At 40.5% G+C, this 14166-nt stretch overlaps 2 protein-coding genes across 4 annotated transcripts; both read left to right on the plus strand.

The window, feature by feature from the left end:
• The first annotated feature begins 75 nt into the window (after positions 1-75).
• Positions 76-13597, plus strand: nsun6 (NOP2/Sun RNA methyltransferase 6). 3 transcript variants are annotated; one of them, XM_060874140.1, is made up of 12 exons: positions 76-211; positions 1097-1194; positions 3006-3161; positions 5500-5597; positions 6569-6675; positions 6816-6969; positions 7144-7225; positions 7318-7437; positions 8480-8627; positions 9667-9818; positions 11061-11186; positions 12785-13597. In XM_060874140.1, the coding sequence occupies exons 2-12, from the start codon at positions 1102-1104 to the stop codon at positions 12971-12973; spliced, it is 1425 nt and encodes a 474-aa protein (XP_060730123.1). In that variant the 5' UTR covers positions 76-211; positions 1097-1101; the 3' UTR covers positions 12974-13597. The 3 variants fall into 3 exon arrangements, with proteins under 3 accessions (XP_060730123.1, XP_060730124.1, XP_060730125.1); XM_060874141.1 differs by having other exon boundaries at positions 9670-9818; XM_060874142.1 differs by lacking the exons at positions 76-211; positions 1097-1194; positions 3006-3161 and adding an exon at positions 3174-3577.
• Positions 3588-5493, plus strand: LOC132848442 (uncharacterized). The gene is made up of 2 exons (XM_060874150.1): positions 3588-4914; positions 4951-5493. Exons 1-2 carry the CDS (start codon positions 4299-4301, stop codon positions 5232-5234), a joined length of 900 nt encoding a protein of 299 aa, XP_060730133.1. The 5' UTR covers positions 3588-4298; the 3' UTR covers positions 5235-5493.
• Positions 13598-14166: the final 569 nt, after the last annotated feature.

Raw genomic sequence — 14166 nt, forward strand, 5'->3', positions numbered from 1 at the left:
TAAACAAACAGGGCACCTAAGGAGTCAAAGCAGCTGTCCTCTGTTCCAGGCAAGACGTAAATGTCGACTAAACTACATTTCCCCACAAGCCGGGTTTGAACTATGACCCTTCATGACGTTTACGGATATAACGTGTAACAGGTTGGCGTTATAAAGTGTGGGAAGTAAACATGTCTTTTCTTCTCGCGCACTGAAAGAAGCAAGACTCTGAGTGAGTTTGTAGTTTGAACAGTAGTTTTAGTTTGTCTTTATAATTAACTTCTGAAGTGTGTGTTTGTGTGTGTTTGTGTGTTTGTGTGTGTGTGTGTGTGTGTGTGTGTGTGTCTGTGTGTGTGTGTCTGTGTGTGTGTGTCTGTGTGTGTGTGTCTGTGTGTGTGTGTGTGTCTGTGTGTGTGTGTGTGTGTGTCTGTGTGTGTGTGTCTGTGTGTGTGTGTGTGTGTGTGTGTGTGTGTGTCTGTGTGTGTGTGTGTGTGTCTGTGTGTGTGTGTCTGTGTGTGTGTGTCTGTGTGTGTGTGTCTGTGTGTGTGTCTGTGTGTGTGTGTGTGTGTCTGTGTGTGTGTGTGTGTCTGTGTGTGTGTGTGTGTCTGTGTGTGTGTGTGTGTCTGTGTGTGTGTGTGTGTCTGTGTGTGTGTGTGTGTGTCTGTGTGTGTGTGTGTGTCTGTGTGTGTGTCTGTGTGTGTGTGTGTGTCTGTGTCTGTGTGTGTGTGTGTGTCTGTGTGTGTGTGTGTGTCTGTGTGTGTGTGTGTGTGTGTGTCTGTGTGTGTGTGTGTGTGTCTGTGTGTGTGTGTGTGTCTGTGTGTGTGTGTGTGTGTGTCTGTGTGTGTGTGTGTGTCTGTGTGTGTGTGTGTGTCTGTGTGTGTGTGTGTGTCTGTGTGTGTGTGTTTACAGGCAGGCACGTGCTTCATTCATTCATTCATTCAGATCTAGATCAGATTTAGATTAGACACAGAAGCAGTCAAATGCAGTGCTGCTATTTAAATAATCTTAAAATGCACTTTTAAGGCAGTATCGACTCATCACTCTAGTGAAAAACTACTAATCTATATCTATTTACACTTGACAGCTGTAACGTTTCTCCTCTCATGTCGTCTTACAGTATCCATGATGTCTGTGATAAACAAGAGCGTTTTCCCACAGATAGCCTTCAGGTCTGAAGTGCTGGAATATCTCCACAATGTTTACACCAACAAAGAGGTAGGATTCTAGTTCTGAATAATCCAATCTGTCACTAAATTGAACAGAGCAGTATACATTCTCCAGTTATTAAAGTTTCAGCCTTTCTTCAGTGGATTTTTACCTAAAGTCTACAGCTGCTGTAATCATAAAGACTATCATGTATACTCATATTTATAACTATCTGATGTTATAGAAGAGTAATGCGTTTGTTATGAAACAGCAATGATTATATTTGGTATTGTGCACAGGATAGTGCGTTTCTTTTTTGATTCTGGTTCCTCTCAAGTTCCTTAAATGTCCTTTAAAGGTTTTGCCTTTCTACAGTTAATCCAGCTTACTCAATAAGGGCTCGATGAAACCACATTCGATTGTAAGACAGTTTCGTATCTAATGTGAATTCACTGCAGTTGCAATATGTAACAGATATGAGTAGAACACACAGGACTTTGGCACTACAGAAACTTTTTTTAAACACAGCAACGAATGCATTAGAAAAACTAGACACTGTTTCACATTGTGCTTTGTTGTTGGCTTCTTCATCCACTGTGTAAGAAACTGATGTAGCAACGTCTTGAATTAATTATGCCAATCAAATTAACCGACATTATGGTGCTTAAGGATAGCTGTTTTTTTTTTTTTTTTTCTATCTGTAAGTAGACAGGTGTGTTTTTAGAAATAAAATTTTTATTTTATTGATTGCGACATGGGGCAGGTGGCTTAGTGGTTAGCACGTACGCCTCACACCTCCAGGGTTGGAGGTTCGATTCCCGCCTCCGCCTTGTGTGTGGAGTTTGCATTGCCTCGGGGGTTTCCTCCGGGTACTCCGGTTTCCTCCGCCGGTCCAAAGACATGCATGGTAGGTTGATTGGCATCTCTGGAAAATTGTCCGTAGTGTGTGATTGCGTGAGTGAATGAGAGTGTGTGTGTGTGCCCTGTGATGGGTTGGCACTCCGTCCAGGGTGTATCCTGCCTTGATGCCCGATGACGCCTGAGATAGGCACAGGCTCCCCGTGACCCGAGGTAGTTCGGTAGTAGAAAATGAGTGAGTGAGAGTGAGTGATTGCGACATTGTGATAAGGAAAGCTTTGTGGTCTCGAAAACATGCTTTTGCCTTATTGTTCAATATAATATACAATGTTCTAACAATACCAAAAAAAATATATATTTACTCATTGTGTATGTGTATATGCTGTATCTATAAAAGTGTGAAATTGCAATAAATATTAATACAGAGAGACAGTTAAATGTGCAAATCCATGCATATATACGTTACACTTCATGTCAAATCAAGCAGCTCTGTTATTTGGTGTGAAGTGTAACGTGTGTGATTTGCACATTTGGATGTAATTCTTGACACATCCACATTGTGTCGCTAATTCCCACCTTTTTTTAAGCTTAACAAACAAAGGTCAAAGCTTGCATAAATACCCGCTTAATTTCCGGCTAAATGTTTTATTATAAACCCCAGTTTCCGCATGGGAGATTGTGTGCTCACATTTCAGACCCATTGTGTGTGTATTAATGCTTCCCAGCCTATCAGTGGAATGTGAATGCTTTTGCCATCATGATTTGGAGAAACTTCCTAAAGAAAAGTGGGCCAAGCTTGTAGTGGAAAACTTTTTTTGTTCCATTTCGCCAGTGGAATGGAAATCGATTTATGGGATATTTTCAATCAGTATAAACAAATTAATTATTTTAATATAAAATTAATCATGTTAAAATCATGTTAGAAGGCAACACTTTCAAGTTATAGATGCTAATGAACAAGATTGAGTGAGTAATAAAGAATAATGAGGATGAACATCTTTGTGTCTCTCTTTTTCCTTCAGATTGTGTCAGAACTCGGGAAGGAGGAAGCCGAGCGAGTGTTTGATTCACTGCTGTCCTGTCTGTCCCACCCGCCATCACTCACCTGCCTGAGAGCCAGCACACACACACACTCACTACAGGACATTCAACAACGGCTGGCACAGCACGTGGCTCAAGTGTGTGTCAATAACTGTACACTCACTGAGCACTTTATTGGGAACACTTCCACACCTACTCACTCATGCAGTTATCTATTCAGCCAGCCATATTGCAGCAGCTTCAGTTGATGTTCTCGTCAAAAATTAGACTGGAGAAAAATTGTGATCTCTGCTCTTTTTCAGAATCTGTTGATCTCATGGGATTCACACACACAACAGTCTCTTGAGTTTAGACACGGAATGGTGCAGAAAAGCATCAAGTAATTGTCGGTTCTGTGGGTTGAAACACATTGTTGATAGTGGTCAGAAGAAAGCCAGGATGCACCAAACACCGAACCTTGAGGTGGCTGAGCAATAGCAGAAGACAAGAATCTGACACTATCATGGTCTCATACTCACTGACAATAGACAGTTGAAGACTGGAGGAAGACCAGGTGATTTTTTTTTTTCTAATGTCATGAGATTAGCAGTTTCTGAAATACTTAATCCTACTATGTGAACATTATCTGAAGCTGCTGGCCTATATCTGCATGATTCTATGTATTCACTCGATTTTCTGATATATGAATAATGGCATGAAGGAACAGGCGTTCCAAAGAAAGTGCTCGGTGAACATATAATCAGGCATGCACACATAATTTAGAAATCTTATGTATTGTAGAAGTTCTGTGTAGCATTCTGTGTGTGTTGTGAGCAAGAACAAAAAACTGCATACTTGTCAGGCAGTGACAGTTCTGTGCTGAGAGCCGTGTGGGTGTGGGAGAAGAGCCAGCAGCAATATGTGCAGTGAAGTGTGATGTACCCCTCCAAAAAAATCACAAGTTCTGATCTGACTGTTCTCATTACACTTGCATGGCCACATTTTGATTGCATATTCAGTACAGGATCTCACATATAAACAGCAGACCGGACTGAAAAGATTGCATTCATACAGCTCTAAGTCTCCAGTTTTGACTATTATACTGGAGCCATAGAGGATGATGACTTAGTGTGTTTATCTCTTCTTTCAATAATAAATGCTCATGTTATTACATTATTAGTGATTATAGATAAAGACATTTAATCTATTTGGTATTTCAGCACCATGTGAATTAGAGTTGCTGTGTGATACAATGCCAGACAGTGTTGTGCAAACAGGCACAACTGTTGAATCTGATGGGCACAAAGACTGCAGCTCTTTTACTGAAACTGACAGGTACAGAGGACACGACTGTTTTACTGAAACTGACAGGTACAGAGGACACGACTGTTTTACTGAAACTGACAGGTACAGAGGACACAACTGTTTTACTGAAGCTGACAGGTACAGAGGACACGACTGTTTTACTGAAACTGACAGGTACAGAGGACACGACTGCTTTACTGAAACTGACAGGTACAGAGGACACGACTGTTTTACTGAAACTGACAGGTACAGAGGACACGACTGCTTTACTGAAACTGACAGGTACAGAGGACACGACTGCTTTACTGAAACTGACAGGTACAGAGGACACGACTGTTTTACTGAAACTGACAGGTACAGAGGACACGACTGTTTTACTGAAACTGACAGGTACAGAGGACACGACTGTTTTACTGAAGCTGACAGGTACAGAGGACACGACTGTTTTACTGAAACTGACAGGTACAGAGGACACGACTGTTTTACTGAAACTGACAGGTACAGAGGACACGACTGTTTTACTGAAACTGACAGGTACAGAGGACACGACTGTTTTACTGAAACTGACAGGTACAGAGGACACGACTGTTTTACTGAAACTGACAGGTACAGAGGACACGACTGTTTTACTGAAGCTGACAGGTACAGAGGACACGACTGCTTTACTGAAACTGACAGGTACAGAGGACACGACTGTTTTACTGAAACTGACAGGTACAGAGGACACGACTGCTTTACTGAAACTGACAGGTACAGAGGACACGACTGTTTTACTGAAACTGACAGGTACAGAGGACACGACTGTTTTACTGAAGCTGACAGGTACAGAGGACACGACTGTTTTACTGAAGCTGACAGGTACAGAGGACACGACTCTCTACAAGACCGACAAGTCCAGTCATATACTTACTACCATTATCATTTAGTTTGACATTGTTGACAACTTTATCAACAGTCAATTTTATTTTCATAGCAGAGAGCTACAGATCGTCTTTAAGAAGCAATCTGTAACTTTGTTATTCAGGTATTTTCTGAATGAAAATTTTTTTTTTTTAGAAATGTTGATGAGACATTTGTATAATTCTTGAGAACTTTATGCTGTGTAAGCTTGAGCATTATCTTCAATCTCATATTTTGACAGAATATCACTACAGACTCTTTGATTTCTGATGCTTTCATCCTGTTTCTCAGCAACAAGTGAGTGGGTCTATCAGTGACCGAGTTTCCACTCCCATCCTTCCTCACCCACAACTTCCAGATGTGCTGCTACTGCCGGTTAGAGGGCCAAGGTACATATTCAGCTTGTACTCATTTCCTTGGAGAAGGAGATTTATACTTTTGTTTAGTTGTAATAATGGATACATGAGGTGGAAGAGATCCATGCCAGGAAGCAACCATTTATATTATCGTCGTTAAGGGGGTAAAGTTTCTGATGATGATTAAATGAATAATTACGAATAGACAGTTTTTCAATTGGATTTAACTATTTATGTTTTCATGATTCGTACAAGGTGCTTAAACTATTTGACTTTTTGAAAATGTAAGCACTGGAAATGAAGTTCCTTGAAAATAGCCATTTTTATATACTGTAGTGGCGCTTAAAAAGGTAAATTATAAACAGCCAATAAATACAAAATTTGCTAAATAGTTTAATAGTGCTTGTTTTTGATAGAACACACATACAATCCTGTTATTCTGTGCTGTAGCTCCTATTGGTTTACTCATTTTGACAGAAACAGCTTTTATAACTTGTGAAAATGAAGACCACACCATGGAAACGTCAGCAGATAAACATTGGTTTCTTGAAAACAACATTTTTTTTTATTTATTTAAAAAGAAGAAATATAGAATATGTTTGACATTTCCTGTATAGTTCTTGAAAACACAAAAAATTGTGCTTCAAAAATAACTTCTGTATATATAGTAGGAAAAGTTAATGTGAAAAGTTAAGTTTAATATTGTAGAGTAAATCTAACAGTGATGTTCTTTCCTCTCTGTCTGTGTGGGTCTGTGTGTGTGGGTCTCTCTCTGTGTGTGTGTGTGTGTGAGAGTGTGTGTGTGTGAGAGTGTGTGTGTGTGAGAGTGTGTGTGTGTGAGAGTGTGTGTGTGTGAGAGTGTGTGTGTGTGAGAGTGTGTGTGTGTGAGAGTGTGTGTGTGTGAGAGTGTGTGTGAGAGAGAGTGAGAGTGTGAGAGTGTGAGAGAGAGCTACTTTCCTGGAGCATAAATGTTTTGCTGAAGTGCAGCTCTGTGCTGTGTTCAGGGACGTCAGTATTTTGAATGCTGAAGTGATCGTCGGTGCACAGTGTGGCAGTGCAGTACTGAGAGGAGCTCACGTCTTTGCGCCAGGTCTCCTCAGTGCACCTAAGTGTAAGAACCTACACACAATGATTGCCTCTTCACTATAGTCTACAAAACAGTGTATTCAAAGCACAATATATAAAATACACCATTAACATCACAGGTGTGTGTGTGTGTGTGTGTGTGTGTGTGTTTTCTGCTTGTCTCAGTTATGAAGGCAGGTGACCCGGTGTCTGTGTTCTCAGACGTGGAGGGCAGGTGCACACAAGGAGCTAAGGAGTTCCAGGGGAAGAAGATCTTCCTGGGGAATGGTGTGTGTGTGATGAAGCGTTCAGATATTTTCTGTCCAGAAGGACCAGTGAGGTAAACCGTAATTCTTAAATGATTACGAATAAAGTAAAACCAAATTGTTAACCATATTTTAAAATATGAGATTTGTGAGATTTTATTCAGGAAGCTTTTTTTAAATTAATATTTTTAATCTCTTGTTTCTTCTCCATTCTTCTCTCTCTTTCTTTCTCTCTTTGGTGTTGTTAGAGGTGTTGCCGTCAGGATGGTGGACGCTCTTTACCAAAGCCCATCGTTTGATGGCGTGCTGCCAGGTGAAGTGTTCCTGCAGGTAGGGCTTCATGTTTTCATGCTCAAAAGGACAATATTAACATGGAATAATAATCTGTCACATATTAATAATCATTCTGTGTGTGTATGTAGAACCTACCGTCAGTTGTTGTGGGGCATGTTTTAGGCCCTCGTCCTGGTGAGAGGATTTTGGACATGTGTGCAGCTCCTGGAGGAAAGACTACACACATAGCTGCTCTCATGGCTAATCAGGTGAGTCAGAGCACCTCTCAAACAGTGAAGTGGTCCCAGTATGCAGTGGTTAAAACCTACTAAAAGTGGTCCAAGGAAGGACAATTGGTGAAGCAGCCACAGGGTCAGAGGCACTCAAGCTTTACTGATGTGCATGGGAAGTGAAGGCTGAACCCAGTCCACCCAATCCCCAGATAAGATCTGGATCATGGATCTGTGTTAGAAGGTGGACTGGGTTGATAAATCACGTTTTCCTTTCTACCTTGTGGACAGCTGGATGCGTGTGTGTTACTTATCTTTACATGCGACGGTACCAGGATGCACTATGGGAATAAGGCAAGCTGGCAGAGTCGGTGTGATGCGCTAGGAAGTGTTCTTCTGGGAATCTTTGGGTCATGGTGACACGTAGCACCTAACTGAAACAGACCATGGCAGTGGTAGTGGACTATTCAGCATTATAATGCACCATAATACACTTACTCGTTGGCAGCTCAGCTGTAGGGTTCTTTCGAACGTAAACACAATAGATGACTTCGAATCATGTGCTTGTACAGTGTCGTTTTTTTTTTTACTTTCGTTCATTGTCTTACTGTAGATCACAGCTTGTTATCCAGTGTCTGATCCATTTGCACAAATCTATCGTGTACTGGATGCACAACAACTCGCAGCAGTTTGAGGCAGGTGTTGTTTATAATGTTTACACTGATAAAATGGTTTTGAACTCACAAACATATATGTGCAATTTGTTCGTTTGTTTTATTTGTACGTGAGTGATGCTTTTAATCGTGCGGTTTGCACAGTGCGTAAGTGGATGAGAGCACTTGTTAGTTAGTTTATTCTTAAAGTGTCAGGCAACAGAATTGTCATGTCTGATGTATTACAAGTTCAGTTCAGATTAATGCTGTTACTAATAAGATTTTTTTTAAGGAAATAAGACAAAATTAGCCAGAGGAGGTTTATAATACATACAAGTTCATCAGTATGTACGGACTTCACACTTATTTTTGACATTTTTATTTACTTGACTCTGATTTCTCCTTTGGTGTTTTTGTGTCTGTGACAGGGAGTCGTAGTGGCTCTGGACAAGATCAAATCCAAAGTGGAGAAGATCAGTGAAAACGCTCGCACACTGAGGCTGCACTGCATTCAAGCGCACTGTTACAACAGCATACAGGCCGTCAGCTCTGAACTTAACCCCAGCGGTAGTCAAGGTACTGATCAGATCACCTTCATTTACTCGACTCATTCCCTCAAGGTAAAAAAAACAAAAAACACCTCAGACAAATTCAGTTCTGTTTAATTCATCGAGGGGAAAAAATGATTTGATCCGCTGCATATTTTATACATTTGATAAAGAAATGATCAGTCTATAATTTTAATGTGTTAGGTTTGTTTTAACAGTGAGAGACAGAATAACAAAACAAAATCCATAGAAACGCATTCCAAAGAAGTTATAAATTGATTTGCATTTTAATGAGTGAAAAGAGTATTTGACTCCTTCGCAAAACATGACTTAGTACTTGATGGCAAAACCCTTGCTGGCAATCACAGGGTTAACAAGTTTTTTTTATAGCTGGCCACCAGCTTTACACACATCTCAGGAGGGATTTTGTCACACTCCTTTTTGTAGATCCTCTCCAAGTCATTAAGGTTTCGAGGCTGACGTTTGGCAAGTAGAACCTTCAGCTCCCTCCACAGATTTTCTATGGGTTTACGGTCTGAAATCTGGCTAGGCCTCTCCAGAACCTTAATGTGCTTCTTCTTGAGACACTTCTTTGCTGCCTTGGCCATTTGTTTTGGGTCATTGTCATGCTGGAATACCCATCTGTGACCCATTTTCAATGCCTTGGTTGAGGAAAGGAGGTTCTCACCAAAGATTTGACGGTACAGTACATGGCCTTTTTGATGCGGTGAAGTTGTCCTGTCCCCTTAGCAGAAAAACAACCCCAAAGCATAATGTTTCCACCTCCTTGTTTGACATTTGGGTCATAAGCAGCATTCCTCCTCCTCCAGACACGGCGAGCTGAGTTGATGCCAAAGAACTCAATTTTGGTCTAAATCATTCAGATGTTCATTGGCAAACTTCAGACAGGCCTGTACATGTGCTTTCTTGAGCAGGTGGACCTCAGTCCTTGGTGACTATGGTCCCAAATGCCTTGACACCATTGACAAGATCCTCCAGAATGTCTTGTTCTTTAATGAGCTATTGCTGATTCTAATGTGTGATGTATAATATTTTGTGCGTGTCAGCAGACGCACCACCATTCCCAGAAGAGAGTTTTGATCGGATATTGTTAGACGCTCCTTGCAGTGGGCTGGGACAGAGACCTAACATGGCGATCAACTACAGTCTCAAGGAAGTGTGCTCATACCAGCCTTTACAGAGAAAACTCCTCCGAACGGTAGGGGCAACCAAAAAACTGGAACTTAATGGAATAATGGCTAATTAAATTTTTATCACAGGATTTATAGTAATGGTCAGAAAAAAGGGTGGCTTAGTGGTTAGCACATTCGCTTCACACCTCCAGGGTCGGGGTTCGATTCCCACCTCCGCCTTGTGTGTGTGGAGTTTGCATGTTCTCCCCGTGCCTCGGGGGTTTCCTCCGGGTACTCCGGTTTCCTCCCCCGGTCCAAAGACATGCATGGTAGGTTGATTGGCATCTCTGGAAAATTGTCCGTAGTGTGTGATTGCGTGAGTGAATGAGAGTGTGTGTGTGCACTGTGATGGGTTGGCACTCCGTCCAGGGTGTATCCTGCCTTGATGCCCGATGACGCCCGAGATAGGCACAGGCTCCCCGTGACCCGAGGTAGTTCGGATAAGCGGGAATGGATGAATGAATGAATGAATGATGATGATGATTACGCTCATAATGATTAAATATATTAATTAAAAGCTAACATGAATAGGTAGGTCTTTAAATGATTTGATAAAAATATTAATATTTAGCAATTGTCTAATTTCCAACACTGATAAAATGTTCCAGGTTTTTGGGCCGTAATAAATAAAAGCTGCTTCAGCATCTGATCTCTTAAGGTTACATTACAGCATGTCAGAAACTCAGCATTTAGAAGACCTCGAACCATTTTAACATGTTTGATATATTTAATACGATGAGGTGTTATGTAATCGTCTCTCCTGGATCTTGTACTAGCACTTTAGTTGCTGCATTTGTCGCAAATAATTAATTATTACCTTAGAATTAGCAACTATGGATATAGATTTAAAGTGTGGCACAGTATGCTCCAATGCTGTTAGCCCTGCCCATTAATAATCCTACTTCATGTTGATTTCTTAAACTATAACCTCAGGTTCTTGATCAGTAAACAGATAAACAGTAAACTTGATCAAGAGCACAGCTTGTAAGCTTCTCATTCACACAGAAAATGTAAAAAAAAACCCCTTATTTAATTTAATTTAATTTTTTTTCCTGGGGACTTACATTCATTGACAGTAGATGGCGCAGTTTGCTTAGTCTTCTGTCCGTGTCCAACCCTTTTCCTCACATAAATAATGTAATAAATGTAATAGCTGGAACATTGGGACATGTTCGAAGTCTAATCTGAGTGTACTTCCAAACATGTTTAGTGATGAGCCATTAGTCTGCTCTGAAATGTAGTACTGTGACTGTGACTGTGTGTTACAGGCTGTGCAACTCTTAAAAAAGGGAGGCGTGTTGGTGTATAGTACCTGCACTGTAACACTTGCTGAGAATGAAGAGCAGGTGGCCTGGGCATTGAAAACGTTTCCATGTTTAACTCTGGAGCCACAGGTAAGAGTACAAGCGACTCTGGTCTGTGCTTTATTTTATGAATTTGTCTTGGAGCGTATTGTATTGTTTGCACTAAGTTGCGCTCTATGCACTTTACTTTTTAGTCCATCTTGTTTTTAGCACTATGTAGCTCTGTACTGTCTTATGTAGCTTTTTATGTAGCACCACGATCCTGGAGAAACGTCGTTTTACTTCACTGCGTACTCTGTCAGCTATATATGGTTGAAATGACAATAAAAGCTTCTTGATTCGACTCGACTCGTCTCGAGCAATATGCAATATTACGATAATGATTCAACCGAAGGAAACTCATAAAGGATGGAAATTTGTCACAGAGAATTTTTTATTTTTTTTATCTCCTTTTCAAATTTCAACCGATTAATGAAGCGACGACGTTGCAAGAAAGAAAAAAAGAAAGAAAACGTCGACAACATAAAAACAGGCAATTGCTTTTATTCTCCACTTCAGCACAAATTAGTCATCAGTGTTGTAATGTGTAGCACCGCTATGAAAAAAGAACATAAGCACTTAAAAGGGTCTTATTTATAGCCTTTTACTCCTTATCAGGGCTTTTGAAATCATCACATGAAATCAATGTAACCCTCCCCAGGTAAATGAACCCTAATCTGACAGTTCACACTTTACATTAAAAAAAACCTCTGGATTAATGTTCTTACTTATGTATTTGTAGTGTCAACAACCACGACTGGATAAACAGATCGGTTTGATTAACGCCTTGTCTCTTGCATGTCAATCCTCCTTGGCTGTTTTAAGCCTCCAGAAACACAGAGAGGAAAACAAAAAGACCAAAGATTAAGAGAATAAACAAAACTGCTGTTTACACAACACACAGGGTTTCTGTGACTGTACAGTGCATGCAGTGTGAGGCCTTTCATTTCTGACTGAGAGTCTGGTGCTAAGTGAACATTCTAGCACCATATTGTTTGGCACCGCTAAATTACAGGTGTGAAATGTTCCTGTACCTGGGGTTAAAAGCAGGGTTTAGAACAATTATAACCCAGTGTTAATAAGCGCAGTGTTAAAAAGGTCATCTAGACCTTTCTAAGCAAATAACTGGATCTAACTGGATCTTCAGGCATTGTTGAATGTCCCTGCTGCATAAACTATTGTCCAGCTAAGTAATATGTCTGTTTCTAGCATTTGAAAGAGGCTGTTTTTCCTCAATATTACTTTATTACACTATTACTGGATACATTTACATCTAATACAACACTAATTTAAGAATTACATTAAAAGCTTAATACTAATAAATGCCATTTTTAAGCCTCACGGCAGGAGCAAGATTAGTAATAGGAATAACTATGTATTTCTACAGTACATGTTATTTATGGATCGAGTAACAATGTTAACTAAAGCTAACCTCAGTTATTGTAAGTTTATAGACTGAGTCAGTTAGTCATTTCTCACAGGTACTGTGATTGGGAGAGAGAGGGACACACACCGAGAAAGAGGGAGAGAGACAGAGAGAGAGCATGCCTTCACTAACATATTTGGACAAACTCATAACTGATTCCGCGTAAAGTCATCAGATTTTTGCTCACCGCAAGATAAAGTGAAAATCTTTTTTCAATTCCCAGGAACCACACCTTGGATCCCAGGGCATGCCTGGATCTGAATTATCATGTGACCAGCGGAGGCTGCTGCAGAGGTTCCGCCCAGAGTTATCATGGCGTGGGGCTACTGACAGTCACGCCTCTGAGGATCTCCTTTTCAAAGCCAACACAGACACGATCGGGTTCTTCATAGCTAAATTCAGCAAGAGATAACGCACGTTCATTCTAACACGTGCTCATGAAACAGCTCAAGGAGGCAGATGAAAACAAGTGCCAGGGAAGGGAGGGCTGAACGGATGGCATGAATGGAGGGGAGAGGGGAAAAAAAGGGGTGGTGTCATGAGCAGTTCTGCTTCTGTTGCCATGACAACAGTGACGCAATGGCTGCTATGGTGATTGTTGGGTTTTGCGTGACCATTGGACTGTGACCAGAAAGCAGCATGCAGCCAGAGGACACGATGTTATTGACAGTTTCTCACACACACACACACACACACACACACACACACACACACAGAGCAAATAACCAGCAGCTAAATTTGTTAATCAACAGATGTGAACACTGTACAGATTTTAAATTTTATTTTAATAAAATAAAGGAACAGCTTTTTTTTTTTTTCCAAAAGGGTGAAATTACATTATGAAGGTGGACACATGGTAACATTTAACATTTCATATTAAAACAGGGTTAGTGAACATATTTAATAAATGAACACTGTTAAATGTTCTGAAAAATATTCCTTTAAAATATGCTTTTAAATGAGCACACATGTCAATCTAACACTAGATTGTGATGATGTGGGCAGTCAATAAAGAAATGATATGATGACTAAAGAATCATACACTCTGAGCAAGGTTCACTTAGATCCATCACTCTATATAGTATAGACGATTCCTTATAACTCGTACTGTAGTCTAATGTCAGGATCTCTATTTAAGTAGATGAATCCCGATTCTGAAGAAAAGTGTGTTGTAAGGATTTGCACAGGACCTGTTATTTAATAATGCAATACTGTGTTAAAACTGCCTGCAAGTGTGAGTGTGGGGGAGTCTGGAAGCATTTCTGCTCCCAAAATTAGTCTTCGGCGCCGTCGTTGCCGCCGTTATGACAGCTTAAAGCGACTTCCTTCCCACCTGGGACATTCACAGATTTTTCAGCCTCCTATTTATAGTGACCAGTCAGAAACATTTCATCATTATTTCAGAGAGACACATACGCTTCGGATAAATTTAGGCAGAAGGTAATAACCATGTACAGGCAATAAGTAACAAATCATGAACTAAAAATGTATAACGTACAGTACTTCACCCAGATGCAGATCTTGAAGCAAATGAAGAAGGGAAATCAGGGAGGAGAATCGTGTTGGTTATTTTAGGAGCACAGCTGAGATGGGGTTTGGAGCAAT

This window comes from Tachysurus vachellii, chromosome 7, assembly GCF_030014155.1.
Source record: "Tachysurus vachellii isolate PV-2020 chromosome 7, HZAU_Pvac_v1, whole genome shotgun sequence".
NCBI lineage: Eukaryota > Metazoa > Chordata > Actinopteri > Siluriformes > Bagridae > Tachysurus > Tachysurus vachellii.